General features: G+C 37.5%; 1 protein-coding gene across 7 annotated transcripts in view; it reads right to left on the bottom strand.

Moving 5' to 3' along the window:
• LOC136249562 (uncharacterized) overlaps positions 1–16,823 on the bottom strand; it is a 45,344-nt gene extending 28,521 nt beyond the window's left edge. For 4 of the 7 annotated variants that reach the window (XR_010698261.1, XR_010698262.1, XR_010698264.1 and 1 more), the window contains exons 1-9: positions 16,690–16,823; positions 14,159–15,412; positions 13,986–14,090; positions 13,692–13,938; positions 13,454–13,630; positions 13,219–13,385; positions 11,278–11,341; positions 831–1,160; positions 625–777 (exon numbers count right to left, since the gene is read on the bottom strand). Coding sequence is in view for 4 of the 7 variants with exons in the window: in XM_066041609.1 (XP_065897681.1) it covers positions 625–777; positions 831–1,160; positions 11,278–11,341; positions 13,219–13,385; positions 13,454–13,630; positions 13,692–13,938; positions 13,986–14,090; positions 14,159–15,402 (2,487 nt within the window). In the remaining 3 variants the exon portion in view is untranslated. The remainder of the gene's footprint in view (positions 1–624; positions 778–830; positions 1,161–11,277; positions 11,342–13,218; positions 13,386–13,453; positions 13,631–13,691; positions 13,939–13,985; positions 14,091–14,158; positions 15,413–16,689) is intronic. The other 3 variants (XM_066041606.1, XM_066041608.1, XM_066041607.1) reach the window with 2 other exon arrangements.
• Between the last annotated feature and the right edge of the window lie 2,989 nt (positions 16,824–19,812).

Here is a 19,812-nt window from a genome sequence, read left to right as displayed (position 1 = left end):
ATACTATAGTCGAACAACACGCATCCCTGTGCACACAAGATCCCGTAATTTTGTTCTTCTACGGCTTCTTCCGTATACGGAACAACAGGCAATGGCGAAGAAGAACTTAGAAATTTATCGAGGTGGAGGCCGGTTAGCGATCTGTGGAGTACGGGTTAATTAATGGGTCATGGACACGCGGAAGGACTCAGTGAGTAAGGCTGTGTAGTTTTTATTGCAAAAAAATGGAAGCCTTGGGCTGTACACGAGTGAAACAAAATAATAATCAAGAAGAATATAAATAATAATATTATTATGAATAATAATATGAACAATTCGTATAAAATTCGCAATTTTTGAATGTTTTCAAATTTCGTCTAGACCATTTTTGTTGCTATATCACAATTTTTCTGAGTTCAGTGTTTGATAATAAGCCTTCTGAGGGTTGTTTTATGCGTGAGTCTGCTTTCTAAGGCTGGTTTTAGGTGACTGCTCTATTAGGATTTTCAAAAATTCCACTGCGATCCCTATTATGAACCCACTATCGTGGTTCATGATATTTTTTATATACGAAATTTTTAATGCGAAATTTTTTGCATGAAAATAAAGCAAATTATGGTATGCAGTTATTATAATGGAATTTACCTGTATATAAATATATGTGTGTTTAACGCTGTCTTGTCTTAGTATGACATCATTTTGCTCACTGTATGTGAATAGACACTGTCCAGTATCATTGTTGTACTCATAACCAACATGACAACACTGCACATTAACATTCACTGTAGCTGTATTAACCTGTGTAGTACAGAGAACATATAAGCATGTATACTATATATGTAGGTAGTTACCATTTGTCCTCTTGATGAGTCAATAAGGTTCAGTGTAAAACTGGAGAGAAATTTATTAGAGTTTCTAAAATTTACATCGCATCTTTGTAGCTGTCTATCACGTGTTACAATAAGTGTCCTTTGTAATGTAACATTTGTTCTGCTCACAGAAGCAAAACTAGAAAATTCTTCACCATTAGAATCCAGATCAACCTCTATGATAGAGGAAGGGCTGGCTGTGGGGTTGCTCTGATAAGAGTAGACTGCATTTTTAATGTTGTTGTTTTCATCCTTGGCAAATAAAAGCAAGTCGAAAATTTCTCCAGGAGAAGCTGTTATATTATTATTTTGCTAAACAACATGATGAAAATTACATAGTAAATTTTACCTTTTATGAGTAATTCATCATACACTACGATAGTAGTGTATAGTAGGGACCGCAAAGGAGTAATAGGCGTAGACCACAAAATAAAATCACCCAAAAACAGCCTCAATTTTCCCTGACGATGATGAGGCAGTATTGGTTAGGTAAAACTAAGCCCAAACAAGCTTTCAGATCGACCCATAACGCTTTCAACAAGTTGTTACGGAATTTAAAAAAAAAAATCATTTAACGGAATTTTCTACTGACTGACTGAGTAAGTATCTAAGTGACTGACTGACTGATGCCTTCAGACAAGCGTAACTCGATAACGGCTAAGGCTACGGGCTTGATTTTTTCACTGTTCGACGTCGCTTCAGCCTGAGAGGTGCCTTTTGGCATACCGCAGTACGTACAATGCATTCTTCATGGACTTACCAGTGTCCTCCTTTGTGTCCCATTCATCTTTACTGACAGCGAAAAGTGTCAATTTGGTGGTAGCATGTGATGGCTTCCCTTCGTAACGGAAATTGTCAATACTTTTCATAATGGCTGTTTTGATTGCGGAGGTGCTTTTCGAACAGTTATTGATTCGTACTGCTGTGTAACGGGTTGAACATAGCCGACAACGAAGAGTAATGGATATTCACTTTTCAGATGATAACTGATATAACTGGGGTATGCAGCACCATTTCTTCTTTCGGTATGTATGGATTGCAGAGGTGCTTTTTGAACAATTCTTGATCAAAAATGCTGTGTAACGGGTTGAACATAGTCATAGCTGACAATGAAGCATAATGGATACTTCACTTTTCAGACGATAATTTATATAGCTGGGATGTGCGGCATCATTTCAGATGCGGTATGCGTGGGTTCACCAGTCATAATAATTATTTACAAAAAAGTTAACAAACAAGTATGCAGAAAAATTTAGAATTTTCAACTAGAGTAGGGACCATAGCACATCGATAAAAAGTACTGAAACAAGCTGGAGTAGTGCACGATATTAAATCACAGTAAAACAATAAGTTATAGTTATATCCCGGTACGAGGGTGATATCATTGTTATTACACGAGTCCGAGGCGGAGCCGAGGACGAGTGTAATAACAATGATATCATCCGAGTATACGGGATATAACTGTTTTATACCCCAGTGCGCGGGAGTGCGCAGAAGTTTACGGATAGTAAATTAAGTTCCGGTTTGAGTTCCTGTCACTGTGCTCAAGATTTCGTCCGAATTGTGTGGAGATTCTACTTCGTAGCTACAAGAGAGACCTTACATACTGCCTACAAACTGTAGCGAAGGGCGGTGTTATGAAGCAGCGGTTCCAGGTACGATTCGCCTTCGTCAGAAATTGGTATGGTGGTGTCACGTGGTGTGCAAGAGAAAAATAAAGACCAACAAGTGGCTATCATAGTCCAAGATAGAACGATGAAGCTAGAGGAAGTTAGTTCTTCACCATACTGACCGTTGGGGGTGATTGCTGGAGCGAAAATCGTCATGGACTATTCTTGACATTTGTTAAACTAGCTATCACGGTATTGGTATTACTTGTAGTGTTATTGTGTAAAGGATTAACAGTTTTCTTGTAAGATTTAGGTAGTTTTAAGTGCTGTATTGGTGTGTTTTGTATCAATATTTCCTTATTTGGCTCTTTGTTCCATTGGTAAACAATGCCATTTGCGGTTATTATGATGTCACGAAAGAGACTGAGTGGCTCCGCAACAGGGTGATAAGTTAGTTATCATTGGGTGATAACTAATATATCGTACAGTAGCAGCGCCGCTCTGTCTAGCTGTATGGTAGTTATAACCCAGCGCGGCGCTTTGATACTCCCACGCACTGGGGTTTAAGAAGTGTTATATCCCTACTGTGCTCAAGATACCATTATGCAAATGCACAGTAGGGATATTACACTTCTTATTGTTTTACTGTGATTTAATATCATGCACTACTCCAGCTTGTTTCAGTACTTTTATCGATGCGCTATGGTCCCTACTATAGTTGAAAATTCCAAATTTTTCTGTGTACTTGTATAGAATGGCAGCATCATCATCATGCATCAAATTAAAGAAAATGCATGGCATAGTTTACTTCAAGGCAAGAAAAGGTGTATAAATGCCATATACAGTAGCATTGAAATGCAGTGTAAAACCTTTTGAATACGCTATAGCACTAGTTATCACTTTACACTAACATTAGTTATCTCAACTCATAGGGTATGTGGCAATTACCTCTGTCTGCGTGGTTGTTGTAGGATGCAAAATTGGATTCATTTTCATCATGTGAGCAATAATAAACTCCCACAGTTGATTTTTGGCCAGAATTAGAATAAGACATACAAAGGACTACGTGTATTAAATTTGCAAAGTACTTCTAGAAGGCCAAACGTGATGTTGCTACTGAAAATAGCACCTGGGGATATTTTACATAAAAATCTCTTTCTCTTTTCTGTTAACATCAAGGATATATCCTACCAAGTAATTTAATTTTCAATTAGCTAGTAGCTAATTTTACTTTAATGATACAAAAACTCTGTAAGTGAAAGTTTAATTCTTTGAGATATGGAAGCAATTTTGATTACCTTGTTAATACATAACATGCATGATCACTGCATGACATGCATATGAATCATTGGAACTTTTGAAAGTAATTTGAAGATGCTTAGACCAAGCAGTGTACTACTACAGATGCTAAACTGCATGCTCTATTAGAGTATTGCAAAGACTGTTCTATTGGGGTATATTGCGATGACTGCTCTGTTAGAGTATCTTGATCTTTTTCAAATTTGAGTAGCTGAGATACGGTCTGGATCAGCATTAGCATCATTGTGGCCATTTCCTTTAATTTCAAAAAATTTCACCCCAAAGAGCTGCACCCTTTTTCACAGCTTGGCTGTTTGTATCACTTCTTTTTGTAATTGCAGCCCCCCAAAGTCAGCCAGCTGGCTTTGGGGCTTCTATTTTTATCTTTATTACTATACAATTACTTAATTGTTTTTATACAATTGTTTTTTCTATCTTTTATACCACTTTGCTACTACACAGGAATCATTGAAGACTGCTATTTGTGTAAATTGGCTATGTATTTATTGTAAACTTCAAAATGATTATCATGCAGCTATTAGGGTGACTTGTTAAGCAGCTGAATCCTATACAGGGTGTTATGTAATAGCTAAACTATCTACAGCAAGATCTACAGATGGTGATTTTACAAGGCTGTACAATCTACTGGGTGATTTGTTTGTAGTTGAATTGATTCTCTACATGGTGACTTGATTGAAAAGAATTAGAAGAAGATTAAAAAGCAAAACGTGAAGAAAATATGTGACTGGATCTGCGAAAACCTGACACAGTAGCGCAAGCCTAAATTCCCAGTATTTTTTTTTTTTTTTAAATTTATTATTAGCACTTTACAGTGACCAGCACTGAAGGTCTGACAGCAACATGTGCTGCAGCCTTAGGATTACCTACCCTACAAGGACTTAGATCTAGTGACTTAACTTACTGACTGAATAAGGTGTAACAGAAAAGGGGCCAAAGTAAGGAAAAAAATCCCTCCAGCCCCAGGATTCGAACTGCAGGTCACCCAATGTCTAGTCGGGGCCACACTCAGTCTTCCTCCAGGAGGGGATGGATTTTCTTCCTTAAAGCATTGAAAACAATTGGTGAAATATTTGCATATTAATGAAAAAATTCCGTAATTTTTTTGAATGCCTCTTTCTTAGTGGAGGAAGCGACTAACAATAAAAACCTGGATACCATCTTATTCGCCTACTCAAGAGGAGTTAGAAAATCTTTGTTTCGTTGCAGTAGACCCAGGATAAGCAAGTAATGAATGTTTGTTTTTGTCATGTCGAAGCGATCGTACGTGATCGATTTTTCTTCACGGATATTGCCTTTGTATCCAGTGAAGAAAGGTGATAAAAGGACAAACTTACCCAGTAAATGATTTCCCTATCCATGGTGAACACGATGGTGAAAATGTCAGCCCAGTAAGTCCATCCTTTCATAAGTTACAACCATTTTAGTAAGTGCCAGTAATTTATTCTCCCAATACTTGCTGTACAAATCGATTTTTGTGTTGTTGCTACTTTGTAGGGCTGTAACTCCGAAAGTTATCGGCATATGAGGCTGAAACTTTACTAGAGAATACACTTGGCTAAGTAGATTATAAATATTTAATAAACAGGAATTCAAAAAATGCACTATTGTGTTGGGTTTTCGCAGATCCGGTCACATATGAAGGCACGCATCTCAGTGATGACTGGTGGACTGGATGTAAATATGGAATGGGAAGTTTCCGCACAGAAAAATTGTTAATTAGCCTTCTATAGGCACTATTGAGCCTAGGATGTGTGAAAAAAACATTTTCTTGGTTCCGTTGTAGTACTCTAAAAAAGCACACATTTTTCTGAGCACTTCTAATACAACACACATAGAATGTTCTAGAATCATTAAGTACGCTAGTACTTAATGGTAGGGATCGTCAAGGTTCACGATTTCCCGCCAAAAAATTACGCACCAAAAGCAGACTTGCAAAACCATCTCGGCGATTCAGCAGTATTGTATTACAAAAGTGAAGCACGATTTCGCCTTCAAAATGGCACGAAATGCATCCTATGAGTTTCCACGAATTTAAAAAAAAATTCTATCTGATTGAATTTTCTACTGACTGACTCCCTAACTGATGCCTTCAGCCAGGCCTAGCGGGAAGATGGCAACAGCTACAGTCCTACTTCTTGCATGAAAACGGCTCGCTTTGCCTATAGATTAAACCTTTCCTACACCGATAGAAATACAATCCTTGCGCTAGGGTCTTACCTTTCATCGTTCTTTAATGTCGCCATCGTCCTGGATTCACTACAGGTAGTGTTAATAATTCCACAAATGGCTTCAATGTACGGCGTCCGTTTCAATAAGAGTGCTCGCTAAATAGAGTAATCATAATCTTCGTGGTAAAATATTCGAATACACGTGGTTGAAAGTTCGAAGTTGATTTTGAGCAGGAAGAGCGAGCTGTTCACAACCGGGAAGCTTTGTACGTGTAAGTGAATATATTTAGCAACTTATATCTTTTGTTTCTGGCAAAGTTAACCGGCAAAATTAATATTGCTTGCGTTTGTAAACGCATTTCTTTGCTGTAAACAACGTATCTACCTCAAGTATTTGAGCGATATTAGAAATAATTCGTAGCAAAATAGCGTTAGCTAAGGGTATTGTGGTTATTATTGCTTTGTGTGTTTTCTCTGAGGCAGTATTGGGTGTGGCAATGCCTTCGAAGGAAGCGGCGCGGAAGAGTAGAAAGAAGGAGAATAACAGGGCGTACTATGAAGCTCATAGAGAGTCTATACTCTCAGAGAGAAAGGACAAGTACAGCAGTGAATGCCGATCACAGCGTCTGCTAATGAGTACTACAAAAATGTAACAGCGTCGCGTGAGAAATCAGCTGAAGCCACCAAAACATCATTTAACAAAGATTTGGCAAAGTCTCGCATTGAGTCAGCGGAAAGGCAAAGGGAATACTACCATCAAGACTTGGAAAAGTCTCGCACTGAAGTTGCAAAAAAGAAAAGGGAACACTACCATCAAGACTTGGAAAAGTCTCGTGTGGATTCTGCAGAGAGCACTAAAGAACATTACCGCAAGGATGTTGCCAAATCCTGTGCTGCTACTAGATCCTCAACCAGCAAGTACTACTTTTCTATTATTGAGAAAGTGTGCAAAGAATCTAAACACAGGTAAAGTTGTTTCACTTAATTCCTTAATTAATTTTATTTTCTCATCACTTTTATGTATTCTTTCTGTTGCTATAGGTACTTGCTTAAGCTGCCAACTGAATCTCAAATGCATTCATGTGTGGATAGCATGATCGAGGGTCTCTTGCAGCAGAAGGAAACATGCTCTGCAATTGTCAATAGATTTACAGAACTGTTTTACTCCATTGTAGATGAAATGTCACTTACCACCAGGAAAAAGACTGCTTGTAGAATAGTATCCAGAAAGCTCATGCATGAAGCACTGTCAACTAGGAAAACCAGTGTTGGGGTACTTTTAAGAAGTCTTAGGAAAATTTCAGGTATCCAACTAGTCAGTGAAGATGACTTGGAAATACAATTACACTCTTCAGCTTCTGAGCCATACTACTATGAGACTGCCTACAAGTTCTCAGGTCCTGAAGAGGTTACAATTGTTGACCATGATAACAGATGTCAGTGGTAAAAGTGTGGAACTGGCCGTACCAGTACTTGACCAGTGGTAAAAGTGTGGAACTGGCCATACCAGTACTTGGCCAGTGGTAAAAGTGTGGAACTGGCCGTGCTGGTACTTGGCCAGTGGTAAAAGTGTGGAACTGGCCGTGCTGGTACTTGGCCAGTGGTAAAAGTGTGGAACTAGTCTGTGTTGGTACATATACTTGGCTAGTAATAAAAGTGAAATTGACAGTAACCATTCAATTGCTGCATGCTTCACTGAAGTGTGATGTGGCTACTAAATGGACAGTTAGTGTACACTTTAATGTGTGTGTGTGGGTAAAGCGGGAGTATGGTGGAAGTACACTAACTGGCCATTTATGCATTGCCACATGCATTTGTTTGCTTTCTTACTTTGCATGTTGTAAGCTGTTCTGTAGTGATAACAGTTCCTTACTGATAAGATGAGTAAGGCGATGTTTAGTCTCGGCAGCAACCAAGGAACAGGATAATGCAGCTGTACAGACTTATACCAGACGACTCCATGAACAAAAGTTAGTACTGATGCCTCCTACGGCATGTGATAACATTTCATTTTGTAATTGACATCAAGAAACTGATTAAGAGAGGAATAGTCTGTAAGTAAATAAAGTAAGTCAGTGATACATGAAATGCCAGCACTCTGTTTCTAACATTGTGTTATAGAAAAACCAAGTGGAGCCAAGCAGTGGATGTAGGGTTGAAGAGCAATGAGACAGAACTGCACGGAGTTGAAGAGGCAGGGGCAAGCAAGGAACACGAGATAGGAAGAAGATGGGGACAAAAATGCACGTGGACGAGAACGAATTAACAATAGACCAGACCAATAAGGAGATCACAACACAGCAGAATATGAACACTATGCATACACAAACACAGCATTGTATGTGTCCAATTGTCATTAATGGCATCTTTAAATCACTAGGCTTCGAGATTCCAAATCTTTGCATGGCGTAGCTACTCCTTGGCCGAAAGTTGTTGATGCTGCTCTTGGTTCCATTCCCTTGGCGCAATCTGGTGCTGGAGGGTAGTATGCAGTCTAAACCCAGGGAAAAAATTTCCTTAACAAGTAGCCTACTAAGCCATCAGTGTAGCCGGATGGAAAAGTGCTCAACCCAGATTTAGCTAGCACCCTCTTGCTTGGACGCTTATTTCATAGTCCCTTATATTAGCGTCTGCCCTATCTGTGCATTTTGACATTAAAATTTTGACACACAACCGACTCACGTGCACATGGGTGCGGTACACGGGCGGGCAGCCAGTCTAGCCTCATGCGCAGCCAGGCCCGCGCTAATAGCGTTTGGCGCATGAGACTAGACTGGTCTTCTGTCACGTGCATACCGTATTTTTGCGCGAAGTTTCAACACGTGTGAAGAGAAAGTTGTGCAGCAGACATGTCGGGTACGTTTTGTACAAAATTTTACATTTATCCCTTTACAGCCTTCCTTATTTTCTAGCAAGTAACTACAGCCTTGATAGCGCCAATGGCAAAGAAGGGGAGGATGAAGGGGAAGGTACGCGAATAGCTCAGAAATTTTGCCAGTATCTTAACTAACGATTATTGTTTTCAGAGGCACTTAAAGAGAAGCACGGTCAGGATCACGAGAACACCAAAAGTTTGTGTTAATGCATGCATGTGCATGCAGGCTAGGCGTATATTGTGCCTTTTACAACACCATGGCTGCATTCTGTAGTTGACATCGAGAAGCTCATCGCTGAGAGGAACGCCTTAACAAGGCAGATTGACAAGCTAAGTAAGGAAAATTTCGATGCATGGATATGATGCATGCATGTGATTGATTTAATGATCTCACAGAAAGGCAGAGCCGGGATGATAGAGGAAGAGGAGATGGAAGAGGCAAGCCTGAGAGACTAGGACAGAGCCAGGTTAATGGGAAAAGGGATGGAGGAAGAGGAGGCAGGGGACGAAGACAGGGCAGAGGAAGGGGACGTGGACAACAAACACTGCAACAGGAACAGCAACCAGCAGCAGATCACAATGGACAGCAATACACAGGACCATTTGTTGTCAATAATTATTATCAGCACTGCTAATAGTATTATTTTGTAAGGGACGGAGACTCATCAATCTGTACTATCACACCTTAAGTTCAGCTTGATCGAATCAAGTTAACACCTCTACTGGTTACAGAAAATTGTTGATAGGCGTTGAATATGGTCTAGCCTCTGCATGCATGGTGCTTCTTGGCTTGGCCACAGTGTTTACACCCATATTTCACTTATTGCTGTTCTGAATTGCTGCTGATACCTAATTTCATACTGCTATACCAGAATTTTACTTATTCATGCACTTTCTCATACACTACAATCAAAGTCATGTACAATTATCATGAACATCAAAAAAATATTATCATAATAACTGTATGATACTGCATAGCCTAAATATTTTGAGGAGGGAATATTTTTGATCTCAATTGTAATGTAGCTATAGGGCAATAAATATTTCAAGGATAAAGTTTTCATTGATAACCCTCCAAAACCTCAAAATCAGCAAAAATTGAAATTTCCCCCTTGAAATATTTAGGCTATGTGGTATGAAAGCAATGACTATAACATAGCTAGCAAACCATGGACATTGAAGAAATAGTAACTTTAGTGTCCTGTGTAATAGAAACTGCATGCACATAAAAGATAAGATTCATGCAATGTTTGTAAAAAGTACACAAACAAGTGGAACAAAAAATTAGGAATTTTCAATATGAGTAGGGATCAGAGTAATAAAAAGTACTGAAACAAGAGAGATTATCTACCACCTGAAGTCATGCTAGTACACACGTAATCCCTACTTCAGTGCCATTATATCTTAAATCTTGGCAACTGAAGTAGCGATTACGTGTGTACTAGCATGACTTCAGGTGGTAGATAATCTCTCTTGTTTCAGTACTTTTTATTACTTTGATCCCTACTCATATTGAAAATTCCTAATTTTTTGTTCCACTTGTTTTCACTGACAGTTCCACGAGATTATAAAAATTTTATCATTCTAGTAGTTAAAACTTTATAATTTGTAAGGTAGAAATTAAACGAGGGAGCAATTAACAGAGGTAAAGGGTTTGAGCATATAGGTGTGGAGGTCTCCTGGAAATTTTTTCTGGTGTTTTGTGCACAATTTTTACTTCTCGATGACTGTTCTATTAGAGTATCTCAATAGAACTTGCTTCATATGTTTGGTTTTTGCTTTACATCTCCTTAATTAATACTCTCAGTACTTTCAAACCACAAAAGTCTAGTGCTATGATAGTTACTTTATGTACAGACCCTGTAGGAGTGACAACAAATCACTGTTGCAATTTTCAAAATCATGCACGACTCCCTTGTTCTTAGTACAAAAACTGTACTGTCATTATGCTCATATACTGCCCTACAAATTTGAAGTAAATTTACTAAAGCATGTGTGACTTATTGCTTAAAATGTTTCTAAAGTGTAAGAAGAGAAAGAATTAAGAAGATTAAGCATAAAAATGAGATGAACTTTGAAGGTGCATATCTCAGTGATGGCCAAGCGGATTCGACTCAAATTTGAAATAGGAGATTCCCTACCCAGAGGAAGTTTCCACAGCAAAACTGGTTAATTACATTCAGACACTATTGAGCTATGGATGTGTGGAAATGGCAATTTCTTGGTTCCTGCAAAATACACACTTGTCTGTCACTCATCCGCCCTAGCCGCACGACACACTATTGTGTGTCCTGATATTCAGTATAGACTAATTGACATGACCATCCACAAAACTAATCAACTGTATTAAAAGTGTGACACCATCACTATACAAAATTATTAGCCATCTACCCAGTTAAAAACTCTAGCATGTGAGACGAATAAAACACATTACTGACCACAATGATTCAACTTACCACAACTAGCTCATGTGGCTCTGTTTCAAAGTGTGATCTGTCTGAAGAATTTTGCACATCATGGCTACACAAAACGTAATCAAAAAAATGTGTTATAGTACTCAATACTTAAGATATACAAGATAATGTCAAATGTTTGTAAGTTGAATATGTAACTTCAGTATACAGCAAACAACAGCAATGTAATGGTAATTAAGGTCTGTGGAGTTCTACTGACAAGCTACTCACTGTATAGTATTTTATACTTTCCATACTCTATTCTTTAACATAACTCAAAACCATGTGCTTCTGTTCTTTATACTCATGATATAAAATCCATGTAGCACACCTTAGCTGTTGAAGGCTTATTTGACATGATCAAGGCAGTATATACATACTCATCACAGTCTCATCTTATCTCTTCTTGTGCAAAAGGTAATAAAGTTAACGGAATCACCACTGTTTCATAATAGGGTAGTTAACAATGCCTTCGTAGTGGATAGTGCATAAAGATATGTTTAATTAATTTGTAGACAATCAGAAAACCAAGGGAAATGGCTACTTTACGTACTCAAAATTGTACTACAGAGTTGTGTTATCTGACTGGATCTAAATCACACGTGCAGTGGTTTTGAGATAAACAGTTCAAGGCATTATAAATTACCAAGAATAGTAAAAAAGCATATAAAAATGTACAGAAAAGATGCATCAATTTATTACCTTTAAGAGCATCCCCAGTACTTGTAGCTGGTTGTCATTTTCCTACCAAATAAAGTGATTTATGTTGTAGGACCACGAGTGCTTTCAAAAGGGTGGAAGAGTGGGCATCAGGTAGGCTTCAAAATGGATGGGGGCTACAACTGAAGTACTGACATGAGTTACAATGCTGTATTGGCTCCTTAGTGGCGGACATGCCATAGCATCAATACAAAAATGTTTGACCAACAGTAACAGGCCATGCATGCACCAGTGCTCATCAAACCAGGGCCACAAAAATGGAGCCAGGCCATGCATGTAAGGGCCACAAAAATTGCCATTCTAGCTTGCCACACCACCCAAAATACAGCTCTTAAAACCAACCTCAGGTATAATGACCAATAGTATGGAAGAGTAGCTACCCACTGGTGGTGTTACTTTGATTTTGCTTGATATGTGATTTGGATTGCACATATGCATTGTGTTTGCCTATAAAGGATAATAACTTAAAAGGTGTATAACAGCAGTATCATTTGAGGGTAAATCTGACCACTGCATGGCTACTTCACTCCTATAGCTGACACAAGTCACGCAACACACTACAGCTACATCTGGTCCAGTATGCTTTTTCTTTCATCAAAGTCATTACAACACACAATAAAATTATTTTAAGGCCATGTAGCTAGTATTATATACAAGTTGATATCTGGAATTTTGATTAGTTGATGGCTGTTTATGTCTACCAGACAATGCTGTAACTATTATACTAATGGCACTTAAGTCTTCTTAAATTTTATTGCACTTTTTGGAATGTAAAAGGCTAAATATATACAAGAGAATAACAAGGATAGATTTTAGTCATCACAGAAATAAGAAACACTGGAACCATACAATAGCACCCCCTTTGTTGTACCTTATTAGTTTGATAATAAAAAGTTTCTTACTTTCCCAGTTAGCATTCACACACTGTACATTCCACAGCACATTAAGTTATGGACTTCCTTTCGATAGTTGGCTTCACTCCTTACTAGGCAAACGTTCTATAAACATTCATGACAGATTTAGGCATGCAAATCATGAACCTCTTACTATGGCTGCTAAGGTCAAAGTAAATATGGGTTGAGTCAAGGGCCATACTTACCTTTCAAAACAAATTAGAATAAATTCCTTTTATTATTTATATTGTGTACACTAAAGAAAAGCAATCTCCCAATCCAACAAAATTTATGGTCTAATGATTATATCATTTGTATATGCATCACTTACAAGTTAAAAATGAAGGGGTTTGAAAATACTGATTCACTGAAAATATTCCTATTATTATTCATTAATGCTTCCTGACTGAGAACACATCTTACTACATTATCAGCAAAGAAAGCATCCCCCTGTCCATCTCTGTGTGACACCATGTTATCAGAAAATGTGAAGTTTGCCTAACGTGTGAAATGACAAAAAAATGGATTGAATTATAAGTTAGACTATTATATATAAAAGTTCTTACCATCCAGTGTTTAGGATCATACTCATTTTCACCACCAATGTTGTATTGGATGAAACAGAAGTTACTCAATATTACTGTAACATCACTACCCCTAACATTTTCCACACCAATAGCTCCTCCCAACTGTGAAGCACTGTTGTTGATGAAAGTCAAGTGTGCATCTGGCATAACATGAAGCTGAACAAATATAAAACAAGCAATTTATGAGTAGCACCATAGTCATGTTATTGTTACTGACCAAAGTAACTTCTCCTATTCTCATTGCACCACCAATAGTTGCTCCATAATTTTCTTGAAACAGCATGGTACCATTTATGGTAATTCTAGCATGATTCATATTTATTCCTCCTCCAGTATTAGATCGAAATATATTTGTACCACTGAAAACTACTGGAAAACGAATTCCAACAACAGTACCTGTCACTGCAAATGTCGGGGATGCATTTTGTATCCACCTCACATTATTATCATTGTATTCAAATGTGCTATAACAATTACTAACATTCAGTTATACATTACGAAAGATCCTTACCAGTTTACTATATTGATAGGTAAACTAGCTGTGTCCACACGAGCATATGATGCTACTCCAATTGCTGATCCAGTAAGAAATGCTCTGTTACCCACAAATGTACAGCTACAAAAAGAGTAAACATTCCAATACAAGGCTTTTCCATTAAAATAATAGTACAGAACTTAACATACTTATCAATAGTGGCTTGGTTAGAATCCACTCCGTCTTGAACATCAGACAGTGAGTCACGAACAATAAGGCCAACAGCTCCACATGCAAATACAGCAATATTACTAGAAAAGTGTGAGTCTTTCACAAGCAACTTGTTACGCATTGATGTACCATATACACCCATAGCAATGGCACCTCCAAATCCACCTGATAATGGCAGGTCAGTAATGGTAGTGCCATTCAATGATTTAGTAATAAAATCTGTCATAGAAAAGTTTGTATTGATGTCATTAACAAAATCATCAACATCTGTTCCATTAACAGTCTCATTACGTGATCTGAGTGGACCCCCAAGTGCTTTATTTCCAATAAATTCACACCCTGATATGTCCAGTGTGTTATTGGTTGAATTGACAGGTAACATTACTATAGCTCCTCCTTGATGTATTGCTGTGTTGTTGTGAAATCGACAGTTAGAGACACTCACATTCGAGTTTTTAACATTATTCATTCTCAGATAAATTGCTCCCCCATTTCCAAATGGAATAAACCCATAAGGTCTTGAATCACTAGATGGATCATAATCTGTAGTCTTGTAGGCAATGTTGCTACTAAAAGTACAGTTGGTAATTGCAATCTTGACATTACACTGGTCTTCAACAAATACGCCCAGTCCCACACCTCTGGTAAATGTATATGAAAACCTGTCTATAATCAAATCAGATGTATTATCAGGTTGTAAGCCAATGTTCAGATAGAAGCAACAATTTACAATTGTAAAATTACTACCAGATAAAATTTGAATTCCATTATCAGTATTATGATGGAAAGAACAATCAGATATGTGCACATTGTTTGTGCGAAAGAAAAATAATCCAGATGTAACAATGCCACATCTGCTAAAACTCATCCCTGAAAGTGTAATGTTAGTGGAATGCTCAAAACCAATTCCATTAAATATAGTATCTGTGACTTCTCGACACATTATGTTAACAACTCCATCATCTGTGTATCTTTTGATAAGTACATTTTCAAAGTTAACAAAATTCATAATGCTAGTGTTAGCCTTAATAGCATTGTAGTCTCCAGGATATGCCAATATAGTGAAAGAGCTGTTGGACTTGTTTAAAGCAACTTCAATGACTTGTTCAGCAAATGATTTCTCTCCAGGTCTAACAATGCACTCTAAATCCGTGATACATTCTGGAGCAGATGAAACACCCAGAAGAGTGGATATGACAAAAATTAAACTTCTTGAGAGCATTTTATTGCACCTGAAAAATATGCATAGCTAGCTACTTCAAATTCCGAAAAATCTAATGAAACTAGTATAGGCCCAAATGACTAGACTGCTGTCTTTTCTTCTTGGGTGGAGGTTGGTAAGAATATAATATTGCTTTCAGCAGTCCGGCCACATGTAACTGTAACAAGTTTTACAGATCTCTAACCTCATTCCTGTCTCCAAACAAGGGACAGCTGCAGCAACAATTAGATGGTTTTTACTAATATTACACAACTACATAGTGGATGTGGCAACCTTACTGTCATAAACCAATAGAGGTTATGCGCATATTATTATTATTTGAATGAAAAATGATCAATATAATGAGATTAGCGGCGTGCCCAAGAATTTTTGACGGTGAACGACTATCATGAATCCCATACAAAAGTATGGGTAGCAAATGCAGCTCGGGCTATAACTCGCTACATGAACTACGGATGGGGATCCTCCTTCCAGGTACTTTGTTATGCACGTAAAGGAATCTATCGTTCTGGAGAAACTCTCATAACTGGTGTACTTTTAGTGATCCGCACTTTCTATGCATACCAACAATACATTTGTTCACCGTCGTGGCATAAGAAAACATCATGTTTTTATTAAAATGTTTTCGGTCATAAAGTTGTGCATAATTTTACTCTCTATACACTTGTCTGAGCCATGTTTTTACTCATGTCTGATAAGAATCTGGACTAAAACAATCATGTGATACTTAGAATACTTCAGTTTTTATGAAATAATGGTTTTTAGGCTACATGTGTTTGGCATAGCCATTCTCCCACGTACACTGAGACACATACAAATACACAAGTACAAAACTGAAAAACATACAAGACATGACAAATACAAAGCAACACAATTACATAATACACACAATTAAATAATACACATAATTAAATAATACACAAATAACTACTATTATTTGTCATATAGTGAGTCTTCGTTAAAGTAACAAATTCTCCATGCTTGCATGCGGGGCACTTCAAATGGTAACAACTTATCTATCTATTAACTACGTCATATGGCTTCATTGTGGAATGCATAATATGAAATTGTGAAGTCAGAGAAGACATCATTGTATCTGATGTAAAACAGAACCTACCCGCACAAATAACGATGACAAAGAACACGTACAGTATAAACTATAATCGAGCCGGTAACTCCCTCAGGCATGGTGTTTACCGGATCTATGTGTTTACGATAGGAAGGCATTGGAAATTAAGTTAACTGTGACGACCACCTGAATGTAGGTACATGTGTGCGTAAACTCACCGCTTTCTAGATGATCTCCCTTAAAATGATCTCCTGGTATAGCTAACCACATTCATTTGCACGTGATTCGTAAAGCCACTCGATCAAGATTCACGAAGGGACTTTTAATACAAGGGATTTACGAAATATCTTGCATGGCACCAGCCAGTCTGGCACCACAAGCCATTTTTGTGAAAAGATAACCGAGGTAGTATATTAGCTAGCAGCAAACTATACAAGCACTCTTACTGGTCTGAGTCATCATAAATGATTAATCGTCATCATTAGAAACACAGTAGAGCATAATGATAATGAGAAGACCTCCAATGGTAGCTATACTGTAAACGTATGGCATCCTTGTGGTTCTTGAGTTTTTTTCTTGCTGTGTAGTTATTGTTATTATTATCTACTTTACCAGTTAGGCACTGGAGGGTGTACACAGAAGGCAGAGCCTGTTCGAGGTGTTTACCCATAGCCTAGGAGCCTAAGCGAAAATCTTTGAGCTAAATATCCTAAAGTGAAACGGGGCAAATACCTAGAAGGGCTGAAAAAAAAAGGCAACCCCATCGTGACTTGATCCGCAGGCCACCCAGATTCCGGCCAAGCGCCACGCTCGGAGCCAACCTTGGGGAGGCCACCTAAGTAGGGAAATGTTGTTGATATTATCTACTTTACCAGTGTAATGTGTATATAGCTAGTTATTTGTATAGCTATCCCATAGCCCATGCAACATTGAAGGCTGGACCCATTATATGCAAGCCAATCCAGTGAAGTCAGTGTCCGAGCTAGTTGTGTGTGTGTGTTGTGTGAGTGTGTGTCTCCCTAAATAAACAAATTGGCTAGCTGTAATAGATACCACATAGGTTTTACATGTAGGGATGGGAGGGAGTGTGTCAAAATAATACATGCATCAGCTGGTCCCAAAATGTTACACGGGCTTCACTTTTTAAAAAAAGCCCATCCAGTCTTCTTATGCATGGTATACTTCATGCTCCTTATAAAGCTGGTGATTGATCTAAAAGCCAATGTTCTCAATCTATTAATCTTCCCCTTAAAAGCATATGCAAATAGCTATAGTTCCTCCCAGATAGCTATCACCAAAGAAAACTGATGGTTGCCTGATTTTGTCATATGACGATAAACATCACTATAATTAAAAGTCATGCAGTTTGTCTTAAGGAAATGCTATCAACTAGGTAAGGAGTAACTCAGGGGAGTGTCCTTGGTCCAATATTTTAATTTAATCAAAGAGTTAACCTTCTGCCCTTTCTAATAATATTGTCATAATGTCTAATATATAAAGCTCAAAATCAAAGTAAAGATCAATTATCATACAGAACTGAATATGTTATATGTGAATAGATCTAGCTATAAAATTACATGTACGTTAATACTTACTACATATTTCTGATCCAGACAACTCATGATATTCATCTATAGACTTTGTAATTGTCTATATAGCAAATATGCTTTTAGCTGTATAGCAAAAACTTTAATGACTCATGAATAGATCAACCACTATTGTCAATACACATGACCACACCCAAGACCTATAAATTCAAAATGTCAAAAATGACTATGTATAATTATTTATAAATGTCAACATCATAATTTTAATTTGGCCATGGTCCAACTCATTCACAAACTTTGATGACAGTAACAATCCTTATAAGTTGTGTCTTTATCAACTACCACATCCTTTTGGTGCTCATAACATGCATATGTCACTAGATATTGATAGATTATTATGTAGCCATATTTGATTTCACAATAGGCCTAAGTCAAATATGCTCAAAATTTTGTCCAAAATGCTTTCAGGAATTTCCTAAATTTTTCACCCATTATGCTCTTTCAGTGTTCCTATCATGCTTGCATTATGCTCCTAAGCTAACAACATTTGTTACAATTATCTTGGAACATTTTAATCAGTGAATGCTCTATTAGAGTATTTCACTATAAAATGACTGTTGAGTGTTCTATTGTACAATGCATTTGAGTGCTCTATTACAGTTTGCAGTTTCCACTGATTGCTCCATTAGGGAGTATCGATCTATTTTCAAGGAATTAAGCTCCATAGTTTGAAATATCCACTTAATATTCCAGCATTATAATGCTGGCATAGTACTCCAGCCTATTATGCTGACATATTTGATGCAGGCCTATTACAGAGCTTTCAACACAGATAGCACTTTTGTTTATAATGAAAGGAAGCATCCTTTTTGTAACAGCTGGATCAGCACTGTGAACTTTGATTTTAGTTAATAACTTCCCAAGGGTAAACCATTTCTCCACTTTAAAAAAAGAGGATTCCAACAGAACAGTCAAGTATGAAAGTTGCAAAACTATTGAAAAAAAATCATCTTTTAACACAGACTACAATTTGACACATTAATTAGGATACATTCTCTATAGGACTTTAACCAAACACAACTGCATGCATAGTGCAGGATCTTGCTCATAGCAACAACATAGCTACTGAGCTATATAGCTAGACTGCTATAGAGAACTAAATTTGAGGGAGATCTGCCTCTGATTTTTGATGTCCCCACATACACCAGTTGTATTTAATCACCTAGATCTGTGCTTGCATTCAGAAAAAAACAAAATAACAAAATTTGACGTGTATATATTGAGCATTATATAAATTTGGCTATAGGATGCACCTTCAGACATCATGCAGTGTCTTGCATCTACTACTTAGGTGTGCAGCTCTATGCCATGGCCACTTGCAATTGCTGGATTGTAATATATATGCACTGTCTACATATTGACAAAGATTTAGACCATTATAACTATGAGGGTATTACCTATAGATGCTGAAAAAAATTTTATGTGAGCATGATGATTTCCTTCAGGGTGTTGCAAAAATGTCAAAACCTCGTGTGAGCTTTTGTCTCTTTGCTCAGTTATTACGTTAATTATATAAGTACAATTAGCTATATATGGGTGGGAATATCAAAGAGTTGACTCAGATCAGTTTGGAAGAAGTTGTACAATTGCAACTGATAACATTTACAATGATCTTCTGTTTTCTTGAGATAATGATTGAATTAAGGGTAGACTTGAGTCTATGTTGTGCAGCATAACTGATATCTAGCATAATAAGTATGCTAAATGTACCAAGCATAATGCTGGCCCAATGGA

The sequence above is a fragment of the Dysidea avara genome, chromosome 3 (assembly GCF_963678975.1).
Source record: "Dysidea avara chromosome 3, odDysAvar1.4, whole genome shotgun sequence".
Taxonomy (NCBI): Eukaryota; Metazoa; Porifera; class Demospongiae; order Dictyoceratida; family Dysideidae; genus Dysidea; species Dysidea avara.
Note: the sequence above shows the minus strand (reverse complement) of the source record. Positions and strands in the feature narration are given on the sequence as shown.